This window comes from Aspergillus lentulus, assembly GCF_001445615.1.
Source record: "Aspergillus lentulus DNA, contig: Alt05, strain: IFM 54703, whole genome shotgun sequence".
In the NCBI taxonomy this organism is placed as follows: Eukaryota; Fungi; Ascomycota; class Eurotiomycetes; order Eurotiales; family Aspergillaceae; genus Aspergillus; species Aspergillus lentulus.
Genome location: NW_028322121.1, coordinates 1,126,528 through 1,149,400, shown reverse-complemented (window position 1 = coordinate 1,149,400; position 22,873 = coordinate 1,126,528). Strand labels below are relative to the sequence as shown.

The window sequence follows — 22,873 nt, the reverse complement described above, 5'->3', positions numbered from 1 at the left end:
CAAACATATAACATCGTAACACGCATAATCTTACCCGCGTAGTCAACTTCTAACTCGAGAGCTTCGCAAAGTGTTTGTTCCAGATCCAACCCACCTGGTGGGTTGGATCGTCCTGGTTTATGGCAAGCCAGAGCTCACCCTTTTCAGCGATGACATCAAAAATCTCTCCGGCGACATAAGTGAGATAAGGATAACCGGCTTCACGTCGCGCCCGGTCGATATTAAACTCATAGATGCTTGCAGCGAGGAAGAGTACCGTCGGCTCCTTGGGCGCGGTGTCCTCCACAGGTGCGTCGTCCTGTGGATTGTCCGACATGGGCATAGCGGACGAGAAAAAGCCCGAATAACGACCCCCAGGAGAGGTTGGTGGATTCTCAGTGACCTGGTCGTTGTTTGATGAAGTGGCCATAATGTCGACGAGGAATGGCGAGTCAAGACTTAACCTCGGCAGGCTGGGAAAGGACTCTGGCTTGGGCTGTGGGGCCACGGACGCAGATGAGGAGTTCGTGATCTGCTGCAGAATCTGACTCCGTGGGATTTCAGAGCTTTCTGGCGCAGCACGACCTGAGATAGCTGAATCGGCTCGATGGCGGCCGTACGATCCCAGAGATTGAGCGTCCATGCTTGGAGACTGGAAGATGTTGCTGCCGTTACCGAAGTCGTGGGAGACTTTAGGTGATTCGCCCATGGTAGACCCTATGCGCGTGCTAGTGCTGTTCACAGTTGACGGCCGCCGAGGCGAACTGATGGTAGGTGCAGTCGAAGGCGTGTTGAAGTTGACAAGATTGATAGTATCAGCCAGCAGCGATCCGTTGCACATGCCAAGCGACAAAACCTGCGCCTCCGCCAGAGTGAAGTTTGCAGACCAGTCACCGATGATCTGCTGGATAGCGTCGGGAAAGGGGTCGATGAGATCCGCAAATCTTTTTTGGAGGATATTGAACCACGTAGTCTGTATGTGCACAAAGTTTTTCAGGCATGCCTCCATCATCTTAGCAGTCAGAGAGTAGAGCTTGGGCATTTCGTCCTTGAGGGTCTCATTGAGAGCTACGAATTGTTCGCTTTGCTCTGTCGTTTTCTTGTCGGGCTTGTCACCACGGTCCTTGATGGATTTGAATCGGGCATGGTCCATGAGACGCTTGTCCCGTTTCTTCATCACTCTCTGGGGCCCGTCGTAAAGTTTGAGCAGCGTAACCATCGGGTCAATCACGCTTTTTCGGACAACGGCGAGCTGAGCATCTTGCATTAGCCTGAAATCTCATTTCCACACGTCAAGAGTCTGCTCCACTTACATGTTCAGGCAGAGCTGTGGCCATTATTTCACGCACTGCCATCTTCAGGTCACGCCACCTGCTCTCCACATCCAAGTAGCCCGACTGAGCCACGTCGACAAATCCTTCAATCGCGGCGACAAACTCGCTAAATCGATCTAACGAGCTCTGGACCTCCCTTGTGTACATCTCCACATCACGCATCACAACTTGTAGCTGGAAGAAGCTATCCCCAAATCGTTGCGATAGGGCGTCGTATTGCTTGTCTTCGAACATATCGGAAAGGCCAACTTGTTGTCTCAATTTCTCAGTGCGACGACCAAACGCCTTTGACAGCCCGGTTCTAACATCTGATTCTTTCCTCTTGCGGCCAACTACCTGACCGACCAACTCTGCTCGTTTCTTCATTTCGTTGATCCGGACCGAGATGTTAGTGACCTCTTCTAGAGCATTTACCAGATATGGACGGTCCGGGTGGTCGCTCGGGGTTGAATCCAGAATCTCGCTTAGGAGTAAGGGGTACTTTAATATTCGTTGCACCGGCTTCACAAGTAGCGAGTCTAGGTCCCAAGCAGTGGTGAGATCTGAAGCCCATTCCCGACATTCTTTCAGCCAAATGGCTACTTTCGGGTTTCGTTGCAGGACTTGAAGTTTCTTGTTGGCGGCATCGTGGTTCTTCAGATAATCTGCGTACACTTTCTCCATGGGAGCAATATGAGCCAGGAAAACCTGGCCAATAAAGGTTAATCTGTCTTTCTCTGTATCAGAGACTTCACCTGCGCCACTCGCAGCCTCTGAGTCTGTCCTGGATGCGTTGGTATGATTGTTGCGAGCGCTGCGTTTACTGCTCCATCGCTGAGATTTTGGCATAACATAAACGCTTCTTGCTGCCTCTTTAAGCGCATCCTGGAAGCTCATTGAAAATTGCACAATCTGATCAGAGTTACCGAATAGGATTTTGACGTCTTCGGGTGACAGATCCAAGCATGAACTCGAAGTCCCTTTGTAGATATCGTCAACGACCTTCATGTCCCTTCCAAAACTGTACTCAGTATCAACCAGTTCTTTGATGACATGCTTCCGTTTCTTTAGGCGTTTTTGCTCCGGGGATGGAGAGCATTTGCGAATATCGACTCGGATCTGGTCGGTAGTGGAAGGAACCAGGGATGTCGCTGATGAGTCAAGAGTGTGGGAAGAAGGCGTAGGTTGAAGCCTCCGAAGAGAGGAGTCTTCGCTGCTTCCAGCACTTTCAACTTGGCCCAAGGGTGCGAAAGTTAGCGACGGCACGAACCGAGAGGATGTTTGTGTTGACTGAATACTCAGTGCAGCCTCTGGCTTTTGTTGCGGATGATTAATCGCCTCGTTGGCGATCGACTGGGTGACAGGATCAGAGCTGGGGAGTGCAGTCTTTTGAATCTCCCCTGATCTGAGCTCTTGCGGTGGTTGGACTCTGATGGCGAGGCCCAAAGTGTCTTGGCCCTGTTCGTGCCAAGTCCGATCTGTAGCTGATGTGCCCAATCGGGGAGTTGATATACTATCCCCCGCAGAAATACCATTGCTATCTTGCTCTTGGGGGCCCGTTCCATCAGTAACGGCCGCTTGCATCCAGTCTGCAATAGATGGAGAAGCATGTTCCCAATCATCTCGAAATATCAGGCTTGCCGTATGCCCAATTTGTTCCGAAGGAGGGATACCATCGGCTTTGGATATCACAACCGGGTCATCAGTCAAGCTATCTGTTCTTCCATCCGTGCGCCTCTCAAGCCGAGGCTCAGGAGACGCGCGGATTGCAGGCATCGGAAGACTATGGCCTCTGCCACGAGCCAGCTCCTCGATATATAGCCTAGATACCCTTTTCGAATCCCATCCACCAAGTCTCGCCAGGTTGGGAGCGCTAGGATGCATATAAGCGCTTCTTTCAGAAACGAGTTCGGGTTTTTGTTCGGTGACAAGTTCCCTATTGGCTGAGACGTATGCGGTGGGTTGATGACCAGTGACAGAGGGGGCATTACTTGACGAAGCGGAACAGGACTGGGTAGCGACTTCGCCGTCCTGTGCAACTTCTTGTAACTGGGAGAGGTCATCGTCGCTGCCGTCGCAATGGTCGTCCGTGGACTGTTGGTTGTGAAGGGAAGATGACCAGGAACCTATACTCCACCTGTTCAAAATTGCATGACCAACTTGGCCCGAGTGCACGTAAGCATCAGGGTGTACTTGACAATCGCTGGAGGCTACCGATTCTTCAGAGCATGGGGCATCACTCAGCAGTACTGGAACTGATACCCTATCCTCAGTATCAGAAAAACTGTAATCCGCTTCATCACAAGACGATGTGTCAGGACTCGATTCCCGGATCTGCATAATTTGACTCAGTAATGTTCGGTGGGAGGCATGGAGGCTCTGTCGACTTAAACTAGCTTGGGGCTCGGGGTCAAGGGCAGTGATATTAGTTTCGACCGACACTGGTGTTTGGGCGCAAGTAGACTGGTCGTCGGCGGCTCCCGGGGAAGAGATGCGGACCGCATGGTCTCCAGCGCTTATGTCCGCAAGACCCAACGTCGGGGAGTCCATTGTCATTGGATTGGCGTTGGGTTCTTTTGCTGCTGTGTCGTGAACAGCGACATTGGTGTCAATCTGCAGCTGGGGTAGTCCCTGTGAATCCCCGTCATCCGACGTCAAACGTTCTTCTTCATGATCGGCCCCGGTTGAGGTCTCGTTCACGGCAGAGTTACGGTCGGATGGCAGGGTACGGTCGATTCCGGTGTCCCCTTGGGAGTTCTGCTCTGACCCAGTCGGCTCATCATCAGCCAGCTGGCTCTCTTGGGCTTTGGCACGAAGTCGAAGCTGCGCTGCTTCTTCCTCTTTTCTTTCATTCTCTTGCACTGTGCGATTGAATGCCTGCTGGATTTTCTGGCGTCGGGTCGCGAAGTCGACGTTGCCCAGCTCTGGAAGTCGACGTCCGCGCGTCCGCGAGGTCCGCAAATCCTGATCGCGGTTTAGCTGTCTCTGAAAAGTGGACACTGTTTCCACAACTCGAGATCGCGGGGTGGTGGAATTTGTTTGCGAAACAGGCTGCCGAGGTCTCGAACTGCGCAGCGGAGGTGACTTCTTGGGAGGAGGAGACGCTATGTATGCTTCAAGGAGGGTGTTCCTCTCCGTTCCTCGACGAGAACCCCGACCATAAGTCATTTCTCGCCTTCGAGGCGATGTCATCCCGATGGGTGTACGGTCATCATCTGCGACAGCAGTTGGAGACTTGGGGGACGGTTTGGGGAGCCGGCTAATGCCTTTGGGTGGCAGTGGAACTTGCACGTCGAAGCGATTGCTAGAAAGTGGGTCGATTTTCAGTTGGGAACAGTCCTCCGCAACGGTAGCAGTATGGAGACGAGTGGACGATATAGGTATGCGGGACTTGGAATGTGAGCTCTCCAGAGACCCTCCCAGCCCTGGATGCAAGGGGCTCAGCACCGCCATGTGGGACTCAGGCGAGTGTGCCACGACACCAACAGGCAAAACTCCAGACAGATCACTTCTGGTTCTTCGATGACTGCTGCTGCCCTCGCCAGTGCTCACAGCTTCAAGAAATGGCGTGCGGCCCAGATACCATGCGGTTGGTGTCAGAGGCGATAACCCAGCTGAACGGTCCGGATTGTCAAGGAGTGCAGGATTCGGGCTAGGAATGCTTCCCTCAGAACCTCGACGTCGCAAATGTGCCGGAATTCCCAGTCCTGGTCTTGGAACCCCCGTATCAACAGTGAGCAATCCACCCAACGGCCGCCGAGGTAGCGATGCTTCCAGAGTTTCCAAGGCACTGTTGTTGACCACGCCTGCCTGAACTGATCTCGACAAAAAATCTCCCTTGGAATGATCGATTGACTTCCACCGGGATGGTGGCTCTCTCCTTGCTTTTGGGAGGTCACGCAATTCTCGCAATTGGGACGGTGCCCTGGACCTCACTACGCTGTCGCCGAGACCGATCGGGCTCGGAGCTCTTGAGGGTGACTTCGAGGTAGACGCTGATGTCGTTGGAAGTGGGAGCACTTGGTCAACGTTCTGATTGAATTTATTCACCAGATCCTTGAACGATGTCTGTCTTGGTCTCGCGGTCAAGGTTGGGGCTGCAGACCCTTTGACGTGATTTGACCCACGGCCCCTATAATATGAGTCCGACACTGAACGATTTTGCGCGATACTTCCACGCGGCAGCTCCCCAGTTTTCGCCGTCAATGAAAGTGCACGCTGCGCGTAAGTAGATCGATTTTCCGTGGCGGGACCACCCTCTCCAACCATCGAGGTATCACTTGAGTTCAATGCCCTTTCACTTCCTTCAACCACGACGGAGGGGTGTGGGCGATAGAATTCGTCTGGGTCCGGCGATGCTCGACCTTTCTGGTTGTGATTTTCTATTTGAACCTTTGAGGAAACGGAGGCGGGCACACAGCTTGTTTGAGAGGCTACCGCAGCCGAGTGAGTAGGATAAGAATCGACCAAAGGCTCGCGAGTCAAAGAAGAAGACGCTATGACGGTTGGGGGTGTATCTAATGGCCTTTCAAGAGGGGAGTCATAATATGCTCCGTTCGAGCTTGACGAGGATTGGCGGCGGAATTGATGCGGTCTGCTGTCAGGCAAGCAAGAAACGTGTTCGACATCGCTGCCGGACATCTTGCATTCTTTGGACCAACGGTCAGCGTTCGGTTATCCGGACGTTTGCATTCCGCAATTATTTTTTCCAAATGGAAAATCAAAATGAAAAAGGCAGAGACGGGAAGCAGCTAATTTTCCAGTCGATATCCCTACCTTTTTTTGGCCCAACGGTCGACAATTGGCGATGATCCTTCCCGTCCGAGGATATTAGTACTGCGATGTGTTGTTCAAAGCTGGTAGGTTGCGGCCAAGATCGCAGCTTGACCGGCTGGAGCTACAGAGCAGTCGTCCCGGGTGGCGCCCCAGTTCAGCGTCATATTTGAGACGAAGGATGCAAATTCCAGGCCAACGGGGTGGTACTGAGATCCAACCCCGAGAACAAGAGGATGACTGTTCAAATGGGAGCGATGGGTAGGAGTCGGGAGAGAGCAGAAAAGGAATGCCGGTTAACGAATGCGAAGGACAGTGGAAGGGAGCTGCAGGGTCGATGGATGAGCGAAGGAACACCAGGCTGCGGCTAGGATGAAAAGGTGAGCGAGCAGGACTATTGCCGATAAGTCAGATGCGGAGCTGGGGGGCTGTTTGCACGGCGTCTAGACGAACAGGGAAGAAAGAGTTGTGGTCACAGGCGGGCCGAGAGGGGTTGTTGAGCTCCAAGTGGCAGCGCGAAAATAAAGAATAATAATAATAATAACAGAGAAGTAGGTAGTAGTAATAATAATAGAAACAAAAGGACCGAATCGACAGGGAAGCTGGGTGTAGGACAAGAAGACAGCGATAAGCAATGTAGATAGTCTCAACAGACAATAATGACGATAGTATCTAATAAGTCAAACTCTTCAAGTCGATCCTATCAGCCTCGTTGAAAAACAGCGATAGATCAACCATGAAAGCAACAGTGTAGATTCTATATCAAGTCGTCTTTGTCTAGATGGAAAATGCTGAGACGAGAGGGGAGCCAATAACTGCATGGGATTTGCCGGGGCTTTGAGCGATATGGAGCAAAGACTTAAAACAGTGGTCTGTAAAGCGCCTCACTTACCTACAAATCGAATCTATTTAGTGTTGCGTGCTGGACTGCTGATGCTGATTGGGGATTCGAAACAAGTTCTCGAGGCGCAGAGATGTTAATATTGAGCAAGAGTAACGGGTCCCTTCTTTGTGCTAAATTCCATGAGGATTCCTCTGCTTATTATTATTGGAACATGGATCCCGACAGAGGTTCAGTTTCTTTGCGTTGGGTGTCATCCTGAGGGAACGGTCTAGTTCCTCGGATTTGGTTTAGAAAGAGTGGTCCCCGTCTCCTTGATCCTTGGTCCTTGAAAGGAAACAAAAAAGAAAATGCATTACTATTTCTACCTAGACGATCGCGCGAACAAAGTGGGGTCACTGGGTTGATAACTTGGTTCATTATTGCCAATAAATAGTCTAGGTATCAATATACACTGTAGATATTTTTTAGATAGTTGATGAAAAATATGGACACAACAGTACACAATATATATTTCACAGGTGCAGCTTACATAGTACAATATTTACGAGCATGCAAGTTAATATGATAAAGTATATATTTCTAGATTGTGATACCGAGGAGAAGTCATCTCAGATCCTGATCGATCGTCATTGTTAGTGTTGGACTGCTTGAACTTAGGCGATCCGACTAGATCATATTGAGATATTAATGAATGTACACACTGAGGCTCGATATATCATGACCTGCAGCTCTGACAGTTGTAAAGTCTAAGGACTGTAAGCATTCCGTGTCATGGAGCAATGTCCAATACCTTTGAAACTAAGTCTCCTGCTCTGTCTACTTAAGTTAGGAATCAGAGGAGATTCTGACTCATCGCGTCTATAGGTAACTATACTTATTTGCAGTGCGTCGTGGATGTATCATTTTGGAGCCGTTTTCCCGACAGGGTCCACAAATCTCGCTTGCGGGACAGCTAGGCACGGAGTCCGTAACCTGTAACTCTTGTATCCTTTGATGGTGGGGAAGAACTTTGCTCCTTTCTTTCTGTTCCTGGCCGATTGTGACGGAGTCGATTTCCACACACACTGACAGGCTTGGACCTTGGAAGATGGGTTGGTCGTCATAGAAAGTAGTAAAATAGCGTAGTCACCAGCTTCTGGGATATTTAGTACAGAGAAACCCCTTGGTAGCAGGTGTACTCACTACCTAGGTACTGAGCGCAGAGCGACTCCAGTGTTTCGTCATGTTTAACTTAGCATTATTACGATGGCTGACCCAGAGTGAGAAACTCCCTTTACTCATTATTATCGGGAAGACCTACCGTTATCAAGGATCAGTGATCCAGCTGGCTATTTAAGTATATTATCATTGCACCACCTCGTGATCTACGAGCCGCTTAGACCGTAGAATCAATAGTCGGCACCTGGTCACCAGCAGAAGCTTGCGCAAATCACTTAAGAACCCTGAGAACCGGTGCCTCTAACCTCAAAAAATCAACTTCACTACATTGATATAGCCTGCATCTGCATCTGTCAACTGTCAACTGCCGAACCAAGCCCTTGTGTTGTCCATGGGCTGTCACCGCCTGTGAAATATTCAGATAGACCTACGGAGGACAGTGGATAGATACCTTACCTACCTTAGGTCCCATTCCATTGTCGTGTAACATCCTTACTGGACAGTTCTCAAGGGTCTTTTTGCTTGCTTCATTGTACATGACTACCTTATCTGGTTGCCTTTCTCCTTTGTTTCATTCCCTCTTTACACCGCTTGCCCTGTTATCCCGACACGAATTAGTTAAATAATAACAATACCCTTGCAGCTGAGAATGTGGCTTGTTTTTGGCCCTCAAGCCTCCGACGTTATCAACCTTTGTGGATTCAGGTACGGACGGTCTATCATTTCCACTCTGTCCAAGGGGCCGTCGTCCGTACCAGGGTTTCATTGCCGTCTCGAAAACTTCAGTAGCAAATTATGAGGGCCAAAGGGATGGAGAGTGGAGACGTAATTATTTACAACCATCCTAATCCGAGAATCGGTTAGTTGCTGTGAGTCTGCGACTTTTCTAGACCACCATCGTTCCAGGGATCTAGCTCGATTTTTTATCCTTGTCTGTGCGAGATTGCAGCCTGAACCACAAGGCCACTGGTTGCAACGATGATCTCACCTCGTCGCTAGCTTGTAGATACACCGTGGTTACTCCGTATTGCGATTGACTAACACATACGTAAGTGGTCATCTTAGTTTCATGGCCAGCGATGCTGTTATTAAGGCATATTGGTTGGCTGTTTTCATGAAATGAAGTATCAAATATTCGTAGAGCTAAGGGCCTAACTTATATACAAGCTATGAGGTATCACAACCACACATCCAAGGTGGACTATGTATTTCTAACTTCCCGTCGGGCCGCCGGAGGTTGCATTCTGCATCCGCTCTCCAGTGTGTTTTTGACCTTTGTGTGATTCATCTCTGCCTTTGGTTAATTGCGCGACTGGTACGATGCAACCAACTTCAAGCATGCTTAATCTATTGAGACATTGTTGGGCAAGAATAGTCTGCCCTCAAACTCGGAGCCTGCAAGGCCGTCCCCCTCTTTCAGTGGAGTTTACTCCGAAATGAAATACCCAACAGCCCCAAGCTAATTTCGTCCCAGATGGAAGTATCACTCCGTGTGTAACTTTATGAACAATGGCTGTGATAAATACCTCTCTAAAAAGTATTGCAACTCATTCATCTTCGCTCTATTTTTCTTCTGCGTAAGAGTTGATTAATCAAGTACTTCAGCTCATCTGTTCGACTGTATCACCTGACGTAGGCATTGTCTTTTTGTAGTCGCGTTGACGCGTTTCCGGTCGCGTCTCCCAAGGAGTCAGTTCACCACTATAGATGGCTATGAGATTATTCCATCGACAATGACACTGTAATTGTGTATCTGAGAGCTGCTATGGGTAAAAAAAGAAAAAGGCCCATCAAAGATGGCTGTGCAGCCGACGACTCAGCCCAGAGACGCATCATCAGCGCCTCCAGTGGTTCCAGAAACCACGGAGCTTCAGCCAGAAAAGAGAAAGATGGACATTCTCATCCTGTCATCTCCCTGTACTACCGCCAAGTTGTGACTCTGAGGCAGTACCTCCTACAACAGATTCCCGTAACGTCCAAGTCCCGCCGGAGGAGGATCGCGTCGATACGGAGTGATCCGCTCACTCAACGCCAGGGGGATGATAGCTCTGGAGAACGGCAGGTCCAAGATCTTGCCCGCGTTCTCGATACCACGCTTGTGGGAGTGTTGAACGAAACCTCGCCCGCAGTGACTCAGGAGCGACGACGAGGTTTTGCCGCTTACTCCCAGACCCAGTCTCAATGCAGGTCGGAGCTCACCAGTACGGACAGTGGGCCACCATGTCCACAGTCAGAGGTAAGCTATGAGAGACAGCCTTATTTTCTTCAAACCACGTCGGTATAGCCTTTGTGGCATTCAGCACGCATGGAGCACTCGACCATGGCTGTCTTCTTCAAGCCCGTAGATGCTGACCATAGCGCAGATAGTTGACTTTGTCATAGCCTCGCTCTTCAGCCGCAATGGCTTTTCGTCTCAGAGACCTCAGCACTTGCTGGCTCACAGTTATCAGCGGGCGGGTGCATCAGAACGGATGACGGATAATCATGCAGCTCCAACAAGCACTATCCCAGGTCTCGTAGTGCGATATCCCAACAGAAACGTGGAGACGCTGAAACACGCGCCGTGGACGAACGTTCTTGCTCTCCTGGGAGGCAACGGAGAAGAGATCATGCTGAGGCTCTTGCTGGATTGCGGTATATTCACAGCCATTGACCATCGGAAAGGGATATACTACCAGATTAGTGGTGAGTCCTGTCAGCCGCCCGTACCTTTGGGAGAAGCACTCAGAGATGACGTGACGAACAGGTCTTCCACTGTCGAGCCTGGAACCAGTCAAAAGAGAGCCGCCTCGAAAAGGTGCAGATCTCAGCGGAGCTTCCATTCATACAGCGAACAACACTGGCGGATTTTGTTCTGGCCTCAAGAAAAGGAAGAGTGTACACCAAGAGGTTGTACACCAGCCCAACAGTATTGTCTTCTTTCGACGGCGCATGCTCTATGCAAAACCGGTGCTTAACTCGAAAGGCAACGTCCATTTTGGCTTGACACGTCTTCGTAGGTGCTAGAGACACTTATTGACTTCCGAAACTAACGAGCTTCAGACGTACTGAATTGCTGCCCTCGATCGGACTCATTGTCTGAGACGGTGCACATACTAAAGTACATCTTCCCTAGACAATATGGTCTGCATAACGTTTTCACCTCTGTCACTGATAGCCGTGAAACCGTCTTGCCATTCAAAGATTACTTCTCCAGAGAGACCGAGATAACGCAGATTGACGAACAGAAACGCAAACGCCGCCAACGCATTGGTCCCGGGTTCAAGAATCATTTTGAAAAGCATAATGATCTTGTCGAAGTACCGAAACGGCTTCGCGGGAAGGCCGTTGAATTGGTGCAGCAGCTGCAGAATCGAAACAGGCGTTGTCCATACGTGAAACTCTTGGACTACTACTGTCCGACAGAGGTATGTCAATATTTCTACGAAGCAGGTGAATGTGCTGATAGCTCAGGATGTTGGGCCTTGGAAACTGGGTCCTACCAATTCTCAAGAAGGGTCGACGGGCAAAGCATCTCGTACGGCGTCGGACCAGCTGGTAACCCAACCACGAGGCGCCAAGCAACATGCAGCCAGAGATATGGGCCCCAAAGAAAGCCCACGGACAAGGAATTCGACCCACGATACAGGGAAAGGGACTGCCAAGTCCATAGTCCCAGAACCGAAACAAAGTATGATGGCCTATGCGACGCCTTCTTCTTCTGTATCGGCATTCTGCCGGGCAGTACTGCGAAAGTTGATCCCTCCACAGTTTTATGGAGTTGGCCAACATCAGAAAAGCAACCAAGAGATCGTATTTAGCCATGTTGATAGATTCATCCGTATGCGAAGGTTTGAGAGTTTGAGTCTTCACGAGGTTTGCAAAGGAATCAAAGTTTGTCTACCCTTGACGTTGATTCAAAAGGCTGCTGACATGGTTTAGATCACCAGTATACCATGGCTTGACTATTCATGTAACCAGCATCAAGAGTCTCTATCGGGAAGGAAACTGTCATTATCCGACCTGCACAAACGGACAGAGCTTCTCCACGAGTTCATCTACTACATATTTGATTCCATCTTGATACCTTTGATTCGTTCCAACTTCTATGTCACCGAATCACAAATCTACCGCAACCAGCTATTCTACTTTCGACATGACGTGTGGCGCCACTTAACTCTACAGCCATTGGCAACTTTGAAGACGACTCTTTTTGAAGAGATGAAACGGGCTGATGCTGAGCGGAGGTTGGGTGGAAGATCCCTGGGCTATAGCTCTCTGCGGCTTTTGCCAAAGACAACAGGCGTCCGGCCGATTCTGAACCTTCGACGACGAATGCTCCAGCCAGGATGGGCTGGCAAGGCTCCGTTCCTGGGCCCGAGCATCAACTCCACCATCACACCGATATTCAATGTCTTGAACTATGAGAAGGCACGTAACCCTGCGAGTCTGGGTTCGACCCTGTCTTTTGTCGGCGAAATACACACTCGTCTCAAGAGCTTCAAGGAGCGCCTGTCTCAGAGTCAGTCGAGTGCTCAGCGGCAACCGCTTTACTTTGTCAAGGTCGACATTCAGTCTTGCTTTGACACTATTCCTCAAGAGGAACTTATTCCTCTGATTGAAAGCCTGTTTTCCGAGGAAGGCTACCAGATCGGGAAACATGTGGAGGTTCGGCCGCCAGACGAGTTCAGCAGCATGTGGCCGGTACAAGAGTCCCAACAGAGCAAGGCTCTACGCAAATACGTTGGCAGAGCAGCGCCAGTGTCGAAACCGCAGGAGCTGACTGACGCCATTACCGATGGTGACATCAGCCACCGGAGAAACACCGTCTTTGTTGATACGCCAACTCACAAGGAGTATTCCGGCGACTATCTACTGGACCTACTTGATGAGCACATTCGGTATAACTTGGTGAAGGTTGGGAGGAAGTATTTCCGCCAACGGAACGGAATCCCCCAGGGCTCGATACTATCTAGTGTTCTGTGCAACTTGTTCTATGCTCAAATGGAGCGGGAATCTCTTGGTTTTCTGGATCCCAATGAAGCCGTTCTTCTTCGGCTAGTGGATGATTTTCTGCTTATCACAACCACCTCGAACTTGGCGATGCGTTTCCTGCAGATAATGCTCAAGGGACAACCCAAGTACGGCATCTCCGTCAATCCAGCCAAGAGCCTTGTCAATTTCTCAGCAGCGGTAGACGGGGTACAAATTCCTCGTCTTGAGGGCAGTCACTTGTTCCCTTACTGTGGAAGTTTGATCGACACCCGGACATTGGAGATATACAGGGACCAAGACCGAATCCTCGAAGGGACAGACTCGGCCGCTGCCACAATCTCCAGCTCGCTCACAGTAGAGTCAACCCGAGCCCCCGGCCGTTCTCTACACCGCAAAGTTCTCTCATCGTTCAAGCTGCAGATGCATCCGATGTACCTAGATACGAAGCACAACTCGCTCAACGTTGTACTCTGGAATCTATACGCGAACTTGGTGACGTCTGCGATGAAGATGTACCGATACATGAAGGCTCTGCCTCCTCGAGCACATCCCACCCCAGAAGTGGTTATCCGAGTCATCCAGGATCTGATCGAACTCGCTCATCGCATGATGCGCGCCCGGCGGGAGCTCAAGTCCAGAGATCCTTGTTCGCCATATATGTGCCTCGTGCAGCCACAACAGGTCCAATACCTCGCTGCTGCAGCGTTCCGGTTTGTCCTAGGCCGGAAACAGACCAAGTACGCAAAGATACTGCGGTGGTTGGAGCAGGTGTGGAAAGCAGCGCGGCCGCAATCCGATGGAAAGGCGGCTCGGCTCGCTCAGGTTGTTCGAAATGGCAACTCTGTTTTTGCCAGTTGGCGGTTCTAAGTAATTGGCCATTCTACCCTTGATTAATGATCCTGGAGGTCATTTATTGGAGATCCCCTTGCTGGTCCGCGGTAAGTCGGGGATCCCCTGTGGATGCTGTCTGCATCTCTTGATAAATTCAAGGAAGATGACGTAATCGTTCTCATTATTATTCGTCGCGGCAAACAAGGGCAAAAATCAAGAAATAGTGCCAATTGGACTTAAACAACAAGATAACTTTGTCCCTGGAGTAGTTGGGCGACTATCTACACTGTACTGAGTACTTGTGGCATTATTTTTGCTTTTTTGTTGATGCGCAACAGCCAACAAACGAACAGCGGAAATAGCGGATATACAGTGCCTTGGTTCTCTTGCGAACTGCTCCATGGTTCGTTCCAAGGTCACATACCACGGAAAACCTGAAGTGGGATGCAAACGATGGGATATGACTGGGTCAAGGTATTAGGCAAAAGGGGGAGGCAAATCAGGTACTTCCAGGTACTCCTGAGAGGTATGTTGTGGTCGCTGAGAAGAGGAAAATGTCAACAAGCAGTGACAGGATACTCTTTTATCCAATGTACATTTCTACAGAGACAGCATCTTTGAGCCTGATGGCCTTGATGGTGGAATTATCTTCTGCTACCGGGAATTGACACATGTGCGTGTGTATAAGGTATCACTTAGTACTTTACTAGTGCTGTTGATAATAATGAAAGGTGAAACGTGGGACAGGGACGGAGGCGTAGCTAAGGATACTACTCTGTCTCTGTAGAACACTGGCCGTTTTCTAACCTTCTCCGTACTAGTTTTGGTCCATTCATTTGCAATGGCTGAATAAAGTGTTTTCCGAAAAAGTCAAGGATCAACCATTTAGGCCGCTATTGCCAGTTTTTCTTGCTGTTTGCAATTGGCCAGACCCGAATTCAAGATTTCCTAGTGTCAATGAATGTCGGCCTCAGGGCTCAGGCACCCTGTTTGCGGTATGTGACTTGCTAAGGAAGGAGGAGGCTAGACTGTTTCCGCTTCTCCCCTAAGAGGAGCATCTCCTTCATTTCCCGTCTCGTCTATCCCCTCCCCCATCCCATCCCATCCCATCCCTCATCATCATCATCATATCATAGCATCTCTTAGCATCCTTCGTTTGCCTCATTTTCTTATCCTTTTTTTTTTTTTCCCTTCCTTTCCTTTTTCTTCTCTTTTCCTTTCCCTGTCTCCGTCCTTCGCTTGAATTCTCCGATCCCTCGTTATACCTCTTTTCTTATCTTCTCATTGAAATACTAGTCACCTCTCGTTCAGCTGATCCTCCTCCCAAATACCATCCCCTCCCGTGGGCAATTCTTAATCCCCTTGTTGGATTGCTCCCCCTTCTCTCGAGGGTGCCCTTGTTCCCCGGATATTGCCGTCGTTCTAGAATCATTATCGGCTGAGCTTGTTTCAGCAGTGCCTGCAGAACCAGGGGATATAATCCAACACCGATAGTCTCTGCGGTCGTCTTTTTTTTTCTGCTTCATTTTTATTTTTATTTTTTATTTTTTCTTTCGCTTGGGCCGGTTACCACTTTCACATACGGCAATTCCTTTCTTTGGTTTGAGTTGCGTCTTGCGTCCGAACTAGCTTTTGCTACGCCCGTACATCAATTCGATCAATTCGGTATATGAGATGACGACCATTTGCACGACGCCCAATTCCCCTCCCGAACTATCGGGATCCAAGTCCTCTAAATCTTCGTCCTTCCGGTCCTCTTCGCAGCTGTCCGGTCCCGACGGTATTCTCGCCGATATTTCCAATTTCGAAGAAATCGGCCTGGAGGATGACCCGGAGTTGCCCTACATGGATGGTGTTACTACTGCTTATGGAAAGTCGGGGGTCCTGGCCCGTTCATCGACGGCCAGATTGCAGCCCAAAACTCCGATAACTACGACTCGCGACTTGACGTCGACGGTCAAACCCACCAGGACTCCGTATCCGTCGCTCAAGGGCCATGTCAATGGGGCATTGATGAAACCGAAGCACAGCAGCTCCAAGCTTAGGTCGGGCAACCAACGAGGTGCCAGCAGCACTCATACGCTACCGATCCAATCTTCCGGACCCCACCGTTCAAGATCCAATTCCCCGCTCCGAATGGCCTCTAATCTGGGTTCATCACCCTCCGCTCAGACCTTGGCTGTTTCGCCCGTCAGCGGCCGACCCCCGCTCAATCGCAAGAGTTCGTGGCAGCGAAGCCGCAAATCCCTTAGAGAGCTTGAGGAGGAATACCATGACTCCGATGAGGAGCTGCCAGATGATACGAGCTTGTGGAACGTCCCTATTTCTCCGCGGCCGGTGCAGGATCGCGCCCCGTCCCGAGGTACCAGTCCGGATGGCCGAAGTCCAGGCCCGCTCCCGCTTCCGTTGTCGCATTCTGTCTCGGACATGACTGTTTTGTCTTCTACGGGTGCGAAATCCCCCAGGGGATCTCGGTCGGGCCGACAGATGGTGCGCTCAAGCTCCGCTGGTCCTGAGCGAGGACAGATTTCGCCTCGCAATCCCCGCATTTACTCGTACAACAATATGTTGTCGGATTTGTCGGAGGAGGCGAAAATCATCACTCAAGCTCTGGAATATCATGCCGACGAACGCGATCGCAAACGTGCAGAAAACCTCCAGAACGGTATCTCCTCGCTACGGTCCAGCACCGAATCGAAACGCGACTCCAAAGCCACCATTGAACTGCCTCCTCTGCAAAAGTCCAATATCATGATCGATCCGTTGCCCATCAGCAAGGAGAAGGAAAAGGTCCTTACGCGTACGCGGCCTAGCTGGCTTCCCCCCAAGGACCAGAAGGAAGAGAAGAGACATCTGAAGGAGTACAAGAAAATGATGGCAATGTCGCGCGAAGCAGGTTAGTCCATTTCTTCATTTTCGGCGTTCAGCGGCCTTTTTGTTATTAACACCCTCTAGACAAGCGCAGAGCTGCCAAAGCCGCTTCGGCCAAATGCGAAAAGGATAATACGCGGGAAGCTCTCAAGCGTATCTGGGATGAGTATGTGTTTCCCAACTGGGACCGCGCTATCGGTGAAACCCGTACGCGGGAATTGTGGTGGCGCGGTGTGCCGCCCCGTCATCGGGGCGCGATCTGGCAGCGCGCCATTGGCAATGAACTATCCCTATCCGAAGAAACGTACAAGAAGGCCTTGCAAAGAGCCAAAGACGTTCGCTCCAAATTTCACGGTGAGGCGGGCGAAAGTCATAAGCGGATGAAGGAATGGTTCGATACGATTGAGGCGGACGTGTCGAAAGCGTTCCCCGACCTGAAACTCTTCCAGGTGGGCGGCCCACTGCGCGATACTCTGATCGATGTGCTTGAGGCATACTCAATGTATCGAAGCGATGTGGGATACGTCAGTGGTCTTCATGTAAGCTGACCCCTCCAGAGTCTTGATTTATTTGGTTTCATTTCTCCTAACTCTGGTACAGACGATCGCCGCTCTTCTGGTTCTTCAGTTCCCATCGCCATCTGCCGCCTTCCTTGCCATGGCCAATGCACTGAACCGGCCTCTTCCTGTCGCATTTCTCACGCTGGACCGCGGGGCCATCGGCCGTACGTATTCATTGGTGTCTGCGACGCTCCGCTACAAGTTCCCTCGCCTAGCGACTCATCTCTACGAGACTCTGCGCCTCAGCGACGAGGAAATCTGGGAACCGATGTTCCGCTCTCTCCTTACGAATGGGCTAGATTTGGAGCGCGTCAGTCGCGTCTGGGACTGCTGGGTGTTTGAAGGAGATCGTATTCTAATTCGCGCCGCGGTCGCGATTCTCGGTTGCTTGCAGCCGCAATTGTTTGCATTTACGCAGCCGGACGACCAGGGTCGTGCCGCTGTGAAGGACATTCTCGGATGGGGCCCTCACCACACCGGAAGCAACAAACCGGCCGCCCGTCATAGCGCTCCGGCTGCTCCTATGACTGGTTTCGGTGGTTCTCAATCCGTCAATGCTGTGGCTGGTGATTACTGGATACTCACCACCGCAGGGGACGAAGATGGGTTCATGAACGAGGTCCGAGAGGCGGGTAAGGTGCGGGATTAAGTGGAGCTGTTGATGGGATTGGCCTAGGTCAATCCATGTATCAGCAATCGTTCGTTGTACAGCTTGTTTGTGTGTTTCTTCTCTTCTTCTCCTTCGTTGGATATATTCACACAGTGGTTCTGGCAAACCACAACTTAATCTTAGTTCTCTTCTTGTGGCCAGCATGTTGGCCGCGTCTTGGTGTTACTTCTCAGGTCTTAGAGTAGTTGGCTAGATAGCAGCGGCTGCAGTTGGCAAATGAGCAGTTGCACTTGAGTGTGGCTATGCATCGCAGCGATGACAGGCTTTACTCGTGCAACTTTTTTTCCACGCTTAGTGTACTTGAATGTATTGTCCACTGTTAATACAGCACTTCTATGAGAGTTAGTGTATAGTCCTTGCTGGGTCATTAGATTTTTCAACAAGAAAGTCTATAAATGTCATTGGTCTTCATATCTGGACTGCACCAGGCTAGCGTAAGAGGTATGTAAAGAGTTTCATTCAAATAAGTCCCGTCGAATCACCACGAAATCTTCGCAACAATACCCCTCGGAAACGCGCGAACAAGCAGCTTCCTCAATTCATCCATGAACAGAATGCCCAGCGCCAAGGGCAACGGGATGAGCCAGAACTCAATGGGGACGGGGGCCGTGTCAAACAGGGTATGGAAGCCCGGGACCTCGGTAACAAAAATGGCGATGACGAGGGAGACGAGCATGGCGAGAGGGAGCCAGGGGTTGCGACGCTGCTTGCGGACGGGGTCAGCGGTGAGGATGGAGAGGCGCTTGTTGCGGACGGAGAGGATGTTGCCCCATTGGAGCATGACGAGGGTGACGAAGTAGACGCACTGGCCGACGTTGTTGAAGTGTTTAAGCTGGTCGGCGGAGTAGCCGTAGAAGCCGTCAGAGTAGGACTCGAAGGCGAAGATGAGGGCGTGGAAGGGGATGCCTGCTTTCTTGTACATGTACAGGAAGAACATGGAGTGAGCGATGATGGTCTCCATGACGCCGATGAAGAGGTAAGATTGGGCGTAGATCTTGAGGTTGATGAGGTGGTCCTTTTTGTGGTTGCGGGGCGGGAGGCTGAGGAGGTCGAATTCTTCTTTCTCCATGATGAGCGAGAGGGAGAGGAAGAGGTCGGTGAAGACGCAGATGATGATCATGAGGAAGGAGCTGAGGGGGAGTGGGACGCCGAAGAAGACGTTCATCAGCACCGGCCAGATCTCGGACCAGCTGCCTGCGGGGAGCAGGTAGGCGATGACCTTTTGCAGGTTCTGGAAGACCAGGCGGCCGAGGCGGATCGCGTCGACGATGGAGTCGAATTTGTCGAGCAGGACCAGGTCGGCTGCCTCGATGGCGACGTCGCTGCCGGAGACGACGGCGATGCCGACGTCCGCGGTGCGCAGTGCGGGAGCGTCGTTGACGCCGTCGCCGGTCACCGCGACGACGTTGTCGCGCGCCTTGAACTCCTCGACGATGCGGTATTTTTGTTCGGGCGAGGTGCGGGCGAAGACGATCTCTTCGTATTGGCAGACGGCGTCCCACTGCTCACCGTCGAGGGAGGATATGTGTGGGCCGTCGATGAGGAGACTGCGTCGAGAGCGGAGGGATTGCTTCTCGTTTTCGTCGTCGCTGGTGAATGGCCGCAGGTCGTCGACAGTGTCTGGCTCCGCCGTACCGCTGAAGATGCCCACGTCCCGGGCAATGGCGGCCGCTGTCAGGCCAAAGTCGCCGGTCACCATGAAGAAGCGGATGCCTGCACGGCGGCAGGCCGCGATGGTCCGCGCGGTCTCGGGACGGGGCAGGTCGACGATGCCAAAGATGCCAATCACCGTCAGGTCGTGGACACCCCGGGCCAGGACCTCATCATTGAAGTCGTTTGATCCCACTGCGGCACATGGGGTGTAGTACCGTTGGCAGAGCACAATGACACGCTCTGCGCGCTTGGACAGGGACGCTTGGAAGTCTGAGAACATCCTTCGGGCATTCTCGTCCATGGGCTTGACTTTGCTATCAATCCCAGAGTAGTACGATGTGCACCGTGGCAGAAGAACATCTGGTGCGCCCTTGACATAGGTGAGATAGCTGCTGCTGTTCTGGGGATCCTTGTGCATGGTAAGCATCCACTTGTTCTTCGAGTTGAAGGGAATCTGGTGGACTCTTTCGTACTGGGCATACTGAGAATGACCGCTGGACTGAGCAAGCTCGGCGAACCGTAGGACGGCAGCATCGGTCGCATTGCCCGTCACCTCTCGGTCATTCACTGGCAGTCCAATTGTCGCCGGATCAAAAGAGGCGTCGTTGCACAGGAGCGAGCCCCGAAGAAGGATACTGAGCGCCTCGGGGCACTCGGTCGAGCCCCGCTGATCTCCAAGCAGCTTCTCTACGTTGAGCTCTTGATCGATCAGGCCGAGTGACCTGACAAACATCTTGTTCTGAGTCAATGTGCCCGTCTTGTCTGAGCAGATAACGTTCACACAACCCAGGGTCTCTACCGTTGCAAGTCCCTTGGGCAGAATGTTGGTCTTCTTCATCCGCTTGGCTATCATCATAAGGGTGAGCGCCACTCCAACGGGCATGCCTTCGGGGATAAACGCAACGACGCAGCCCATCACGTTGTTCAGCATCGCGACGACGTTCATGAATTGGTAGTGATCCACACGCAACCAACCGACCCAGGTGAAGAGGATGATCAGAACCAGTGTGATGGTCAGGCAGATGATGATGGTTACAAAACGAGTGATCTCCTTTTGTATCAACGTCGGTTTCTCCTTGACGCCAGTGGTCATTTTGGCGATGCGGCCCATGACAGACCGACTACCGGTCAGTACCACCACACCGACCGCATTGCCGTTGGTGACACTTGTACCCATGAAAGCGATATTACGGGTTTCCAAGAAGTTGTCGTCAGTCACGTCGATGGCACCTTCGATCTCGTCCGACTCTCCTGTGAGAATGGAACGGTCGAAGCGGACGTCTCCAGATGTCTGGAAGAGACGCATGTCCGCGGGGACTTTATTGCCGATAGAAACATGGACAATGTCGCCGGCAACAAGGTCTGTGGATGGCACGCGGATTTGCTTCCCGTCCCGCACAACAAGGGCTTCAGATGGGAGCAGGTTGAGGATCGAGTTCATGACATGTTTCGTTGACCAGTCTTGAAAGGCAGAGAAGCTTGCTTGCAGGAAAATGACGATGAGGACGAGGATGGCCATGGCAAGACTCGGGACGGACGGTGGGTTGCTGAGGGGCTTCCAACATATGAAGAAGATGATGACGCCGATCCACAGAACCGAGCAGAAGCCGCCGAAGACATAGAAAAAGATCTTCTTGAGGTAGTTCTCGCTATGGTGAGCGATGACATTCTTCCCATCCCGCTGGAGTCGAGAGGTGGCAGCAGCCGAGCTGAGACCGGACCGGGGGTCCACGTTGAGTTGCTGGAAGAGTCTGTCGGGCTGCAGGATGTGATAGTCCAAGCTTTCGAAATAGTCTTGATCGGGCTTATCCTCCTTGGCCTGCCTTGCTTTGATGGCCGCTTCTGTAGCGTTCTGGGACTCGGAGATTTGAAACGAAAGGGTCCTGAACTCGATAGGTATCCCGGCGGCCTTGTTGCTCTGGGAGGCATCGTGAGAGCTCCGAATGGTGTCCCGGCTCAGAGAACGATGCCGACTAAGTCGGGAGTGGTAGATCCCTCCACTTCCCTCTTCCGGTGGTACTGCACCATCGAACTGGATGCGGGTTGTACGACCCGTTCGATCATCAGGGGACTCGTTAGGGTTATCAAATCCCAATTCAAGATCCTGTTTTGAAGGCTCGGAGGAAGCAGGAGACTGAGCCATGTCAAGAGCAGCGATTTCAAGTGTGTATGAGACTGAACACTCAGATCTGCTGTCTAATTATGGCGGAGGCTCTGGGAGGGACGGGAAAATAGAGGGAAGGTGAAAGGATGGAGGAGGCCATGGAGCAGGCATGATGGCTGTCTTATATGCGAGAAAACCAGCAGATCTACTAACCTAGGAAGGATAAAAGAAAACGAATGGGTAATATCAGATACTACGATGCGAGATTTTGATCAATTGGGGGAAGCCATGACAAAGGATTTCGGTCACCACAGACACTAGACTGTCGCTTGAGGGATAGACCTGTGGAGGCAAAAAGAAATTATGAGATCAGAAGCCCGGTACGGGATGGGTAAGACTGTGTACAGAATGGATGATGACAAGACATGATGGGGACTTGGGGGAGGATGGAGAGCAGAGATGGCACTGTCCGAGTACGCTCTGCGTGTATCCTTTGCTGTACGGAGTAATTGAAGCATAGCTGCGATGGTTCTAGGTCAATGATCTTGAGAACGTCAGTAGCATCAATTCGTGTCGACGGATAGAACCGATTCCTCGTAGAATAGACTGGAATTGGGATGAATCGGCCACGGTGAGGAGTGATAGAGCAATTGGTGGTCAGAGGGGATCAGTGAGGGAATTTTCTCCTCCAGAGAAAATGTACCACTCCATGTGCTTTCTGTGAACAGATACTATAGCCTCGACAGAATTGGGATCGCAATTTGAAAACAACTGCTCTGGTCTTCATCAGGAAAAGAGATTTTTCTGGCCAGGATTAATCCCTCAGCATGCCAGCCTCAAGCCACCATCATCTCGAGGCTGCTCTAATTAAGCTCAACAAGTGCGCTAACAGGAGCGCCACACTGACATCGGAAATTTTCTCTAGATAGACGAGATTAGTGCATGACGAGATTAGTGCATGATCCACAGTAGTATAACAAGTAGACCGATATCGTGAGAAGAAGCGAGACTTGCAACTGTCGCTTGCAACTGTGGTCTTCTCGATTCTCTTTCGTCCGGAAAATGCCTCAGCGGAACACTAGCCAACTCCCCCGCCACGTCTTTCTGTCATGAGTCTTTTATTTGAGCAAATCGCTGATTGAA

The 22,873-nt window shown here is 51.2% G+C and overlaps 4 protein-coding genes across 4 annotated transcripts; 2 read left to right on the top strand and 2 right to left on the bottom strand.

Annotated features, from left to right (window-relative positions):
* Nucleotides 1–49: 49 nt before the first annotated feature.
* Nucleotides 50–5,933, bottom strand: ALT_3029 (putative Rho guanyl nucleotide exchange factor; the record flags this gene model as incomplete). The annotated part of the gene is made up of 2 exons (XM_033557594.2): nt 50–1,231; nt 1,293–5,933. 2 exons carry the CDS (start codon nt 5,931–5,933, stop codon nt 50–52), a joined length of 5,823 nt encoding a protein of 1,940 aa, XP_033413485.2.
* A 3,899-nt stretch (nt 5,934–9,832) lies between these two features.
* Nucleotides 9,833–13,908, top strand: ALT_3028 (telomerase reverse transcriptase; the record flags this gene model as incomplete). The annotated part of the gene is made up of 6 exons (XM_089599476.1): nt 9,833–10,303; nt 10,431–10,752; nt 10,814–11,062; nt 11,110–11,474; nt 11,521–11,922; nt 11,989–13,908. The coding sequence occupies 6 exons, from the start codon at nt 9,833–9,835 to the stop codon at nt 13,906–13,908; spliced, it is 3,729 nt and encodes a 1,242-aa protein (XP_089456219.1).
* Nucleotides 13,909–15,546: 1,638 nt separating this feature from the next.
* ALT_3027 (putative TBC domain protein) lies at nt 15,547–17,952 on the top strand (the record flags this gene model as incomplete). Its single annotated transcript, XM_033557592.2, has 3 exons — nt 15,547–16,768; nt 16,828–17,282; nt 17,344–17,952. 3 exons carry the CDS (start codon nt 15,547–15,549, stop codon nt 17,950–17,952), a joined length of 2,286 nt encoding a protein of 761 aa, XP_033413483.1.
* Nucleotides 17,953–18,451: 499 nt separating this feature from the next.
* ALT_3026 (cation-translocating P-type ATPase) lies at nt 18,452–21,769 on the bottom strand (the record flags this gene model as incomplete). The annotated part of the gene is made up of 1 exon (XM_033557591.2): nt 18,452–21,769. One exon carries the CDS (start codon nt 21,767–21,769, stop codon nt 18,452–18,454), a length of 3,318 nt encoding a protein of 1,105 aa, XP_033413482.1.
* Between the last annotated feature and the right edge of the window lie 1,104 nt (nt 21,770–22,873).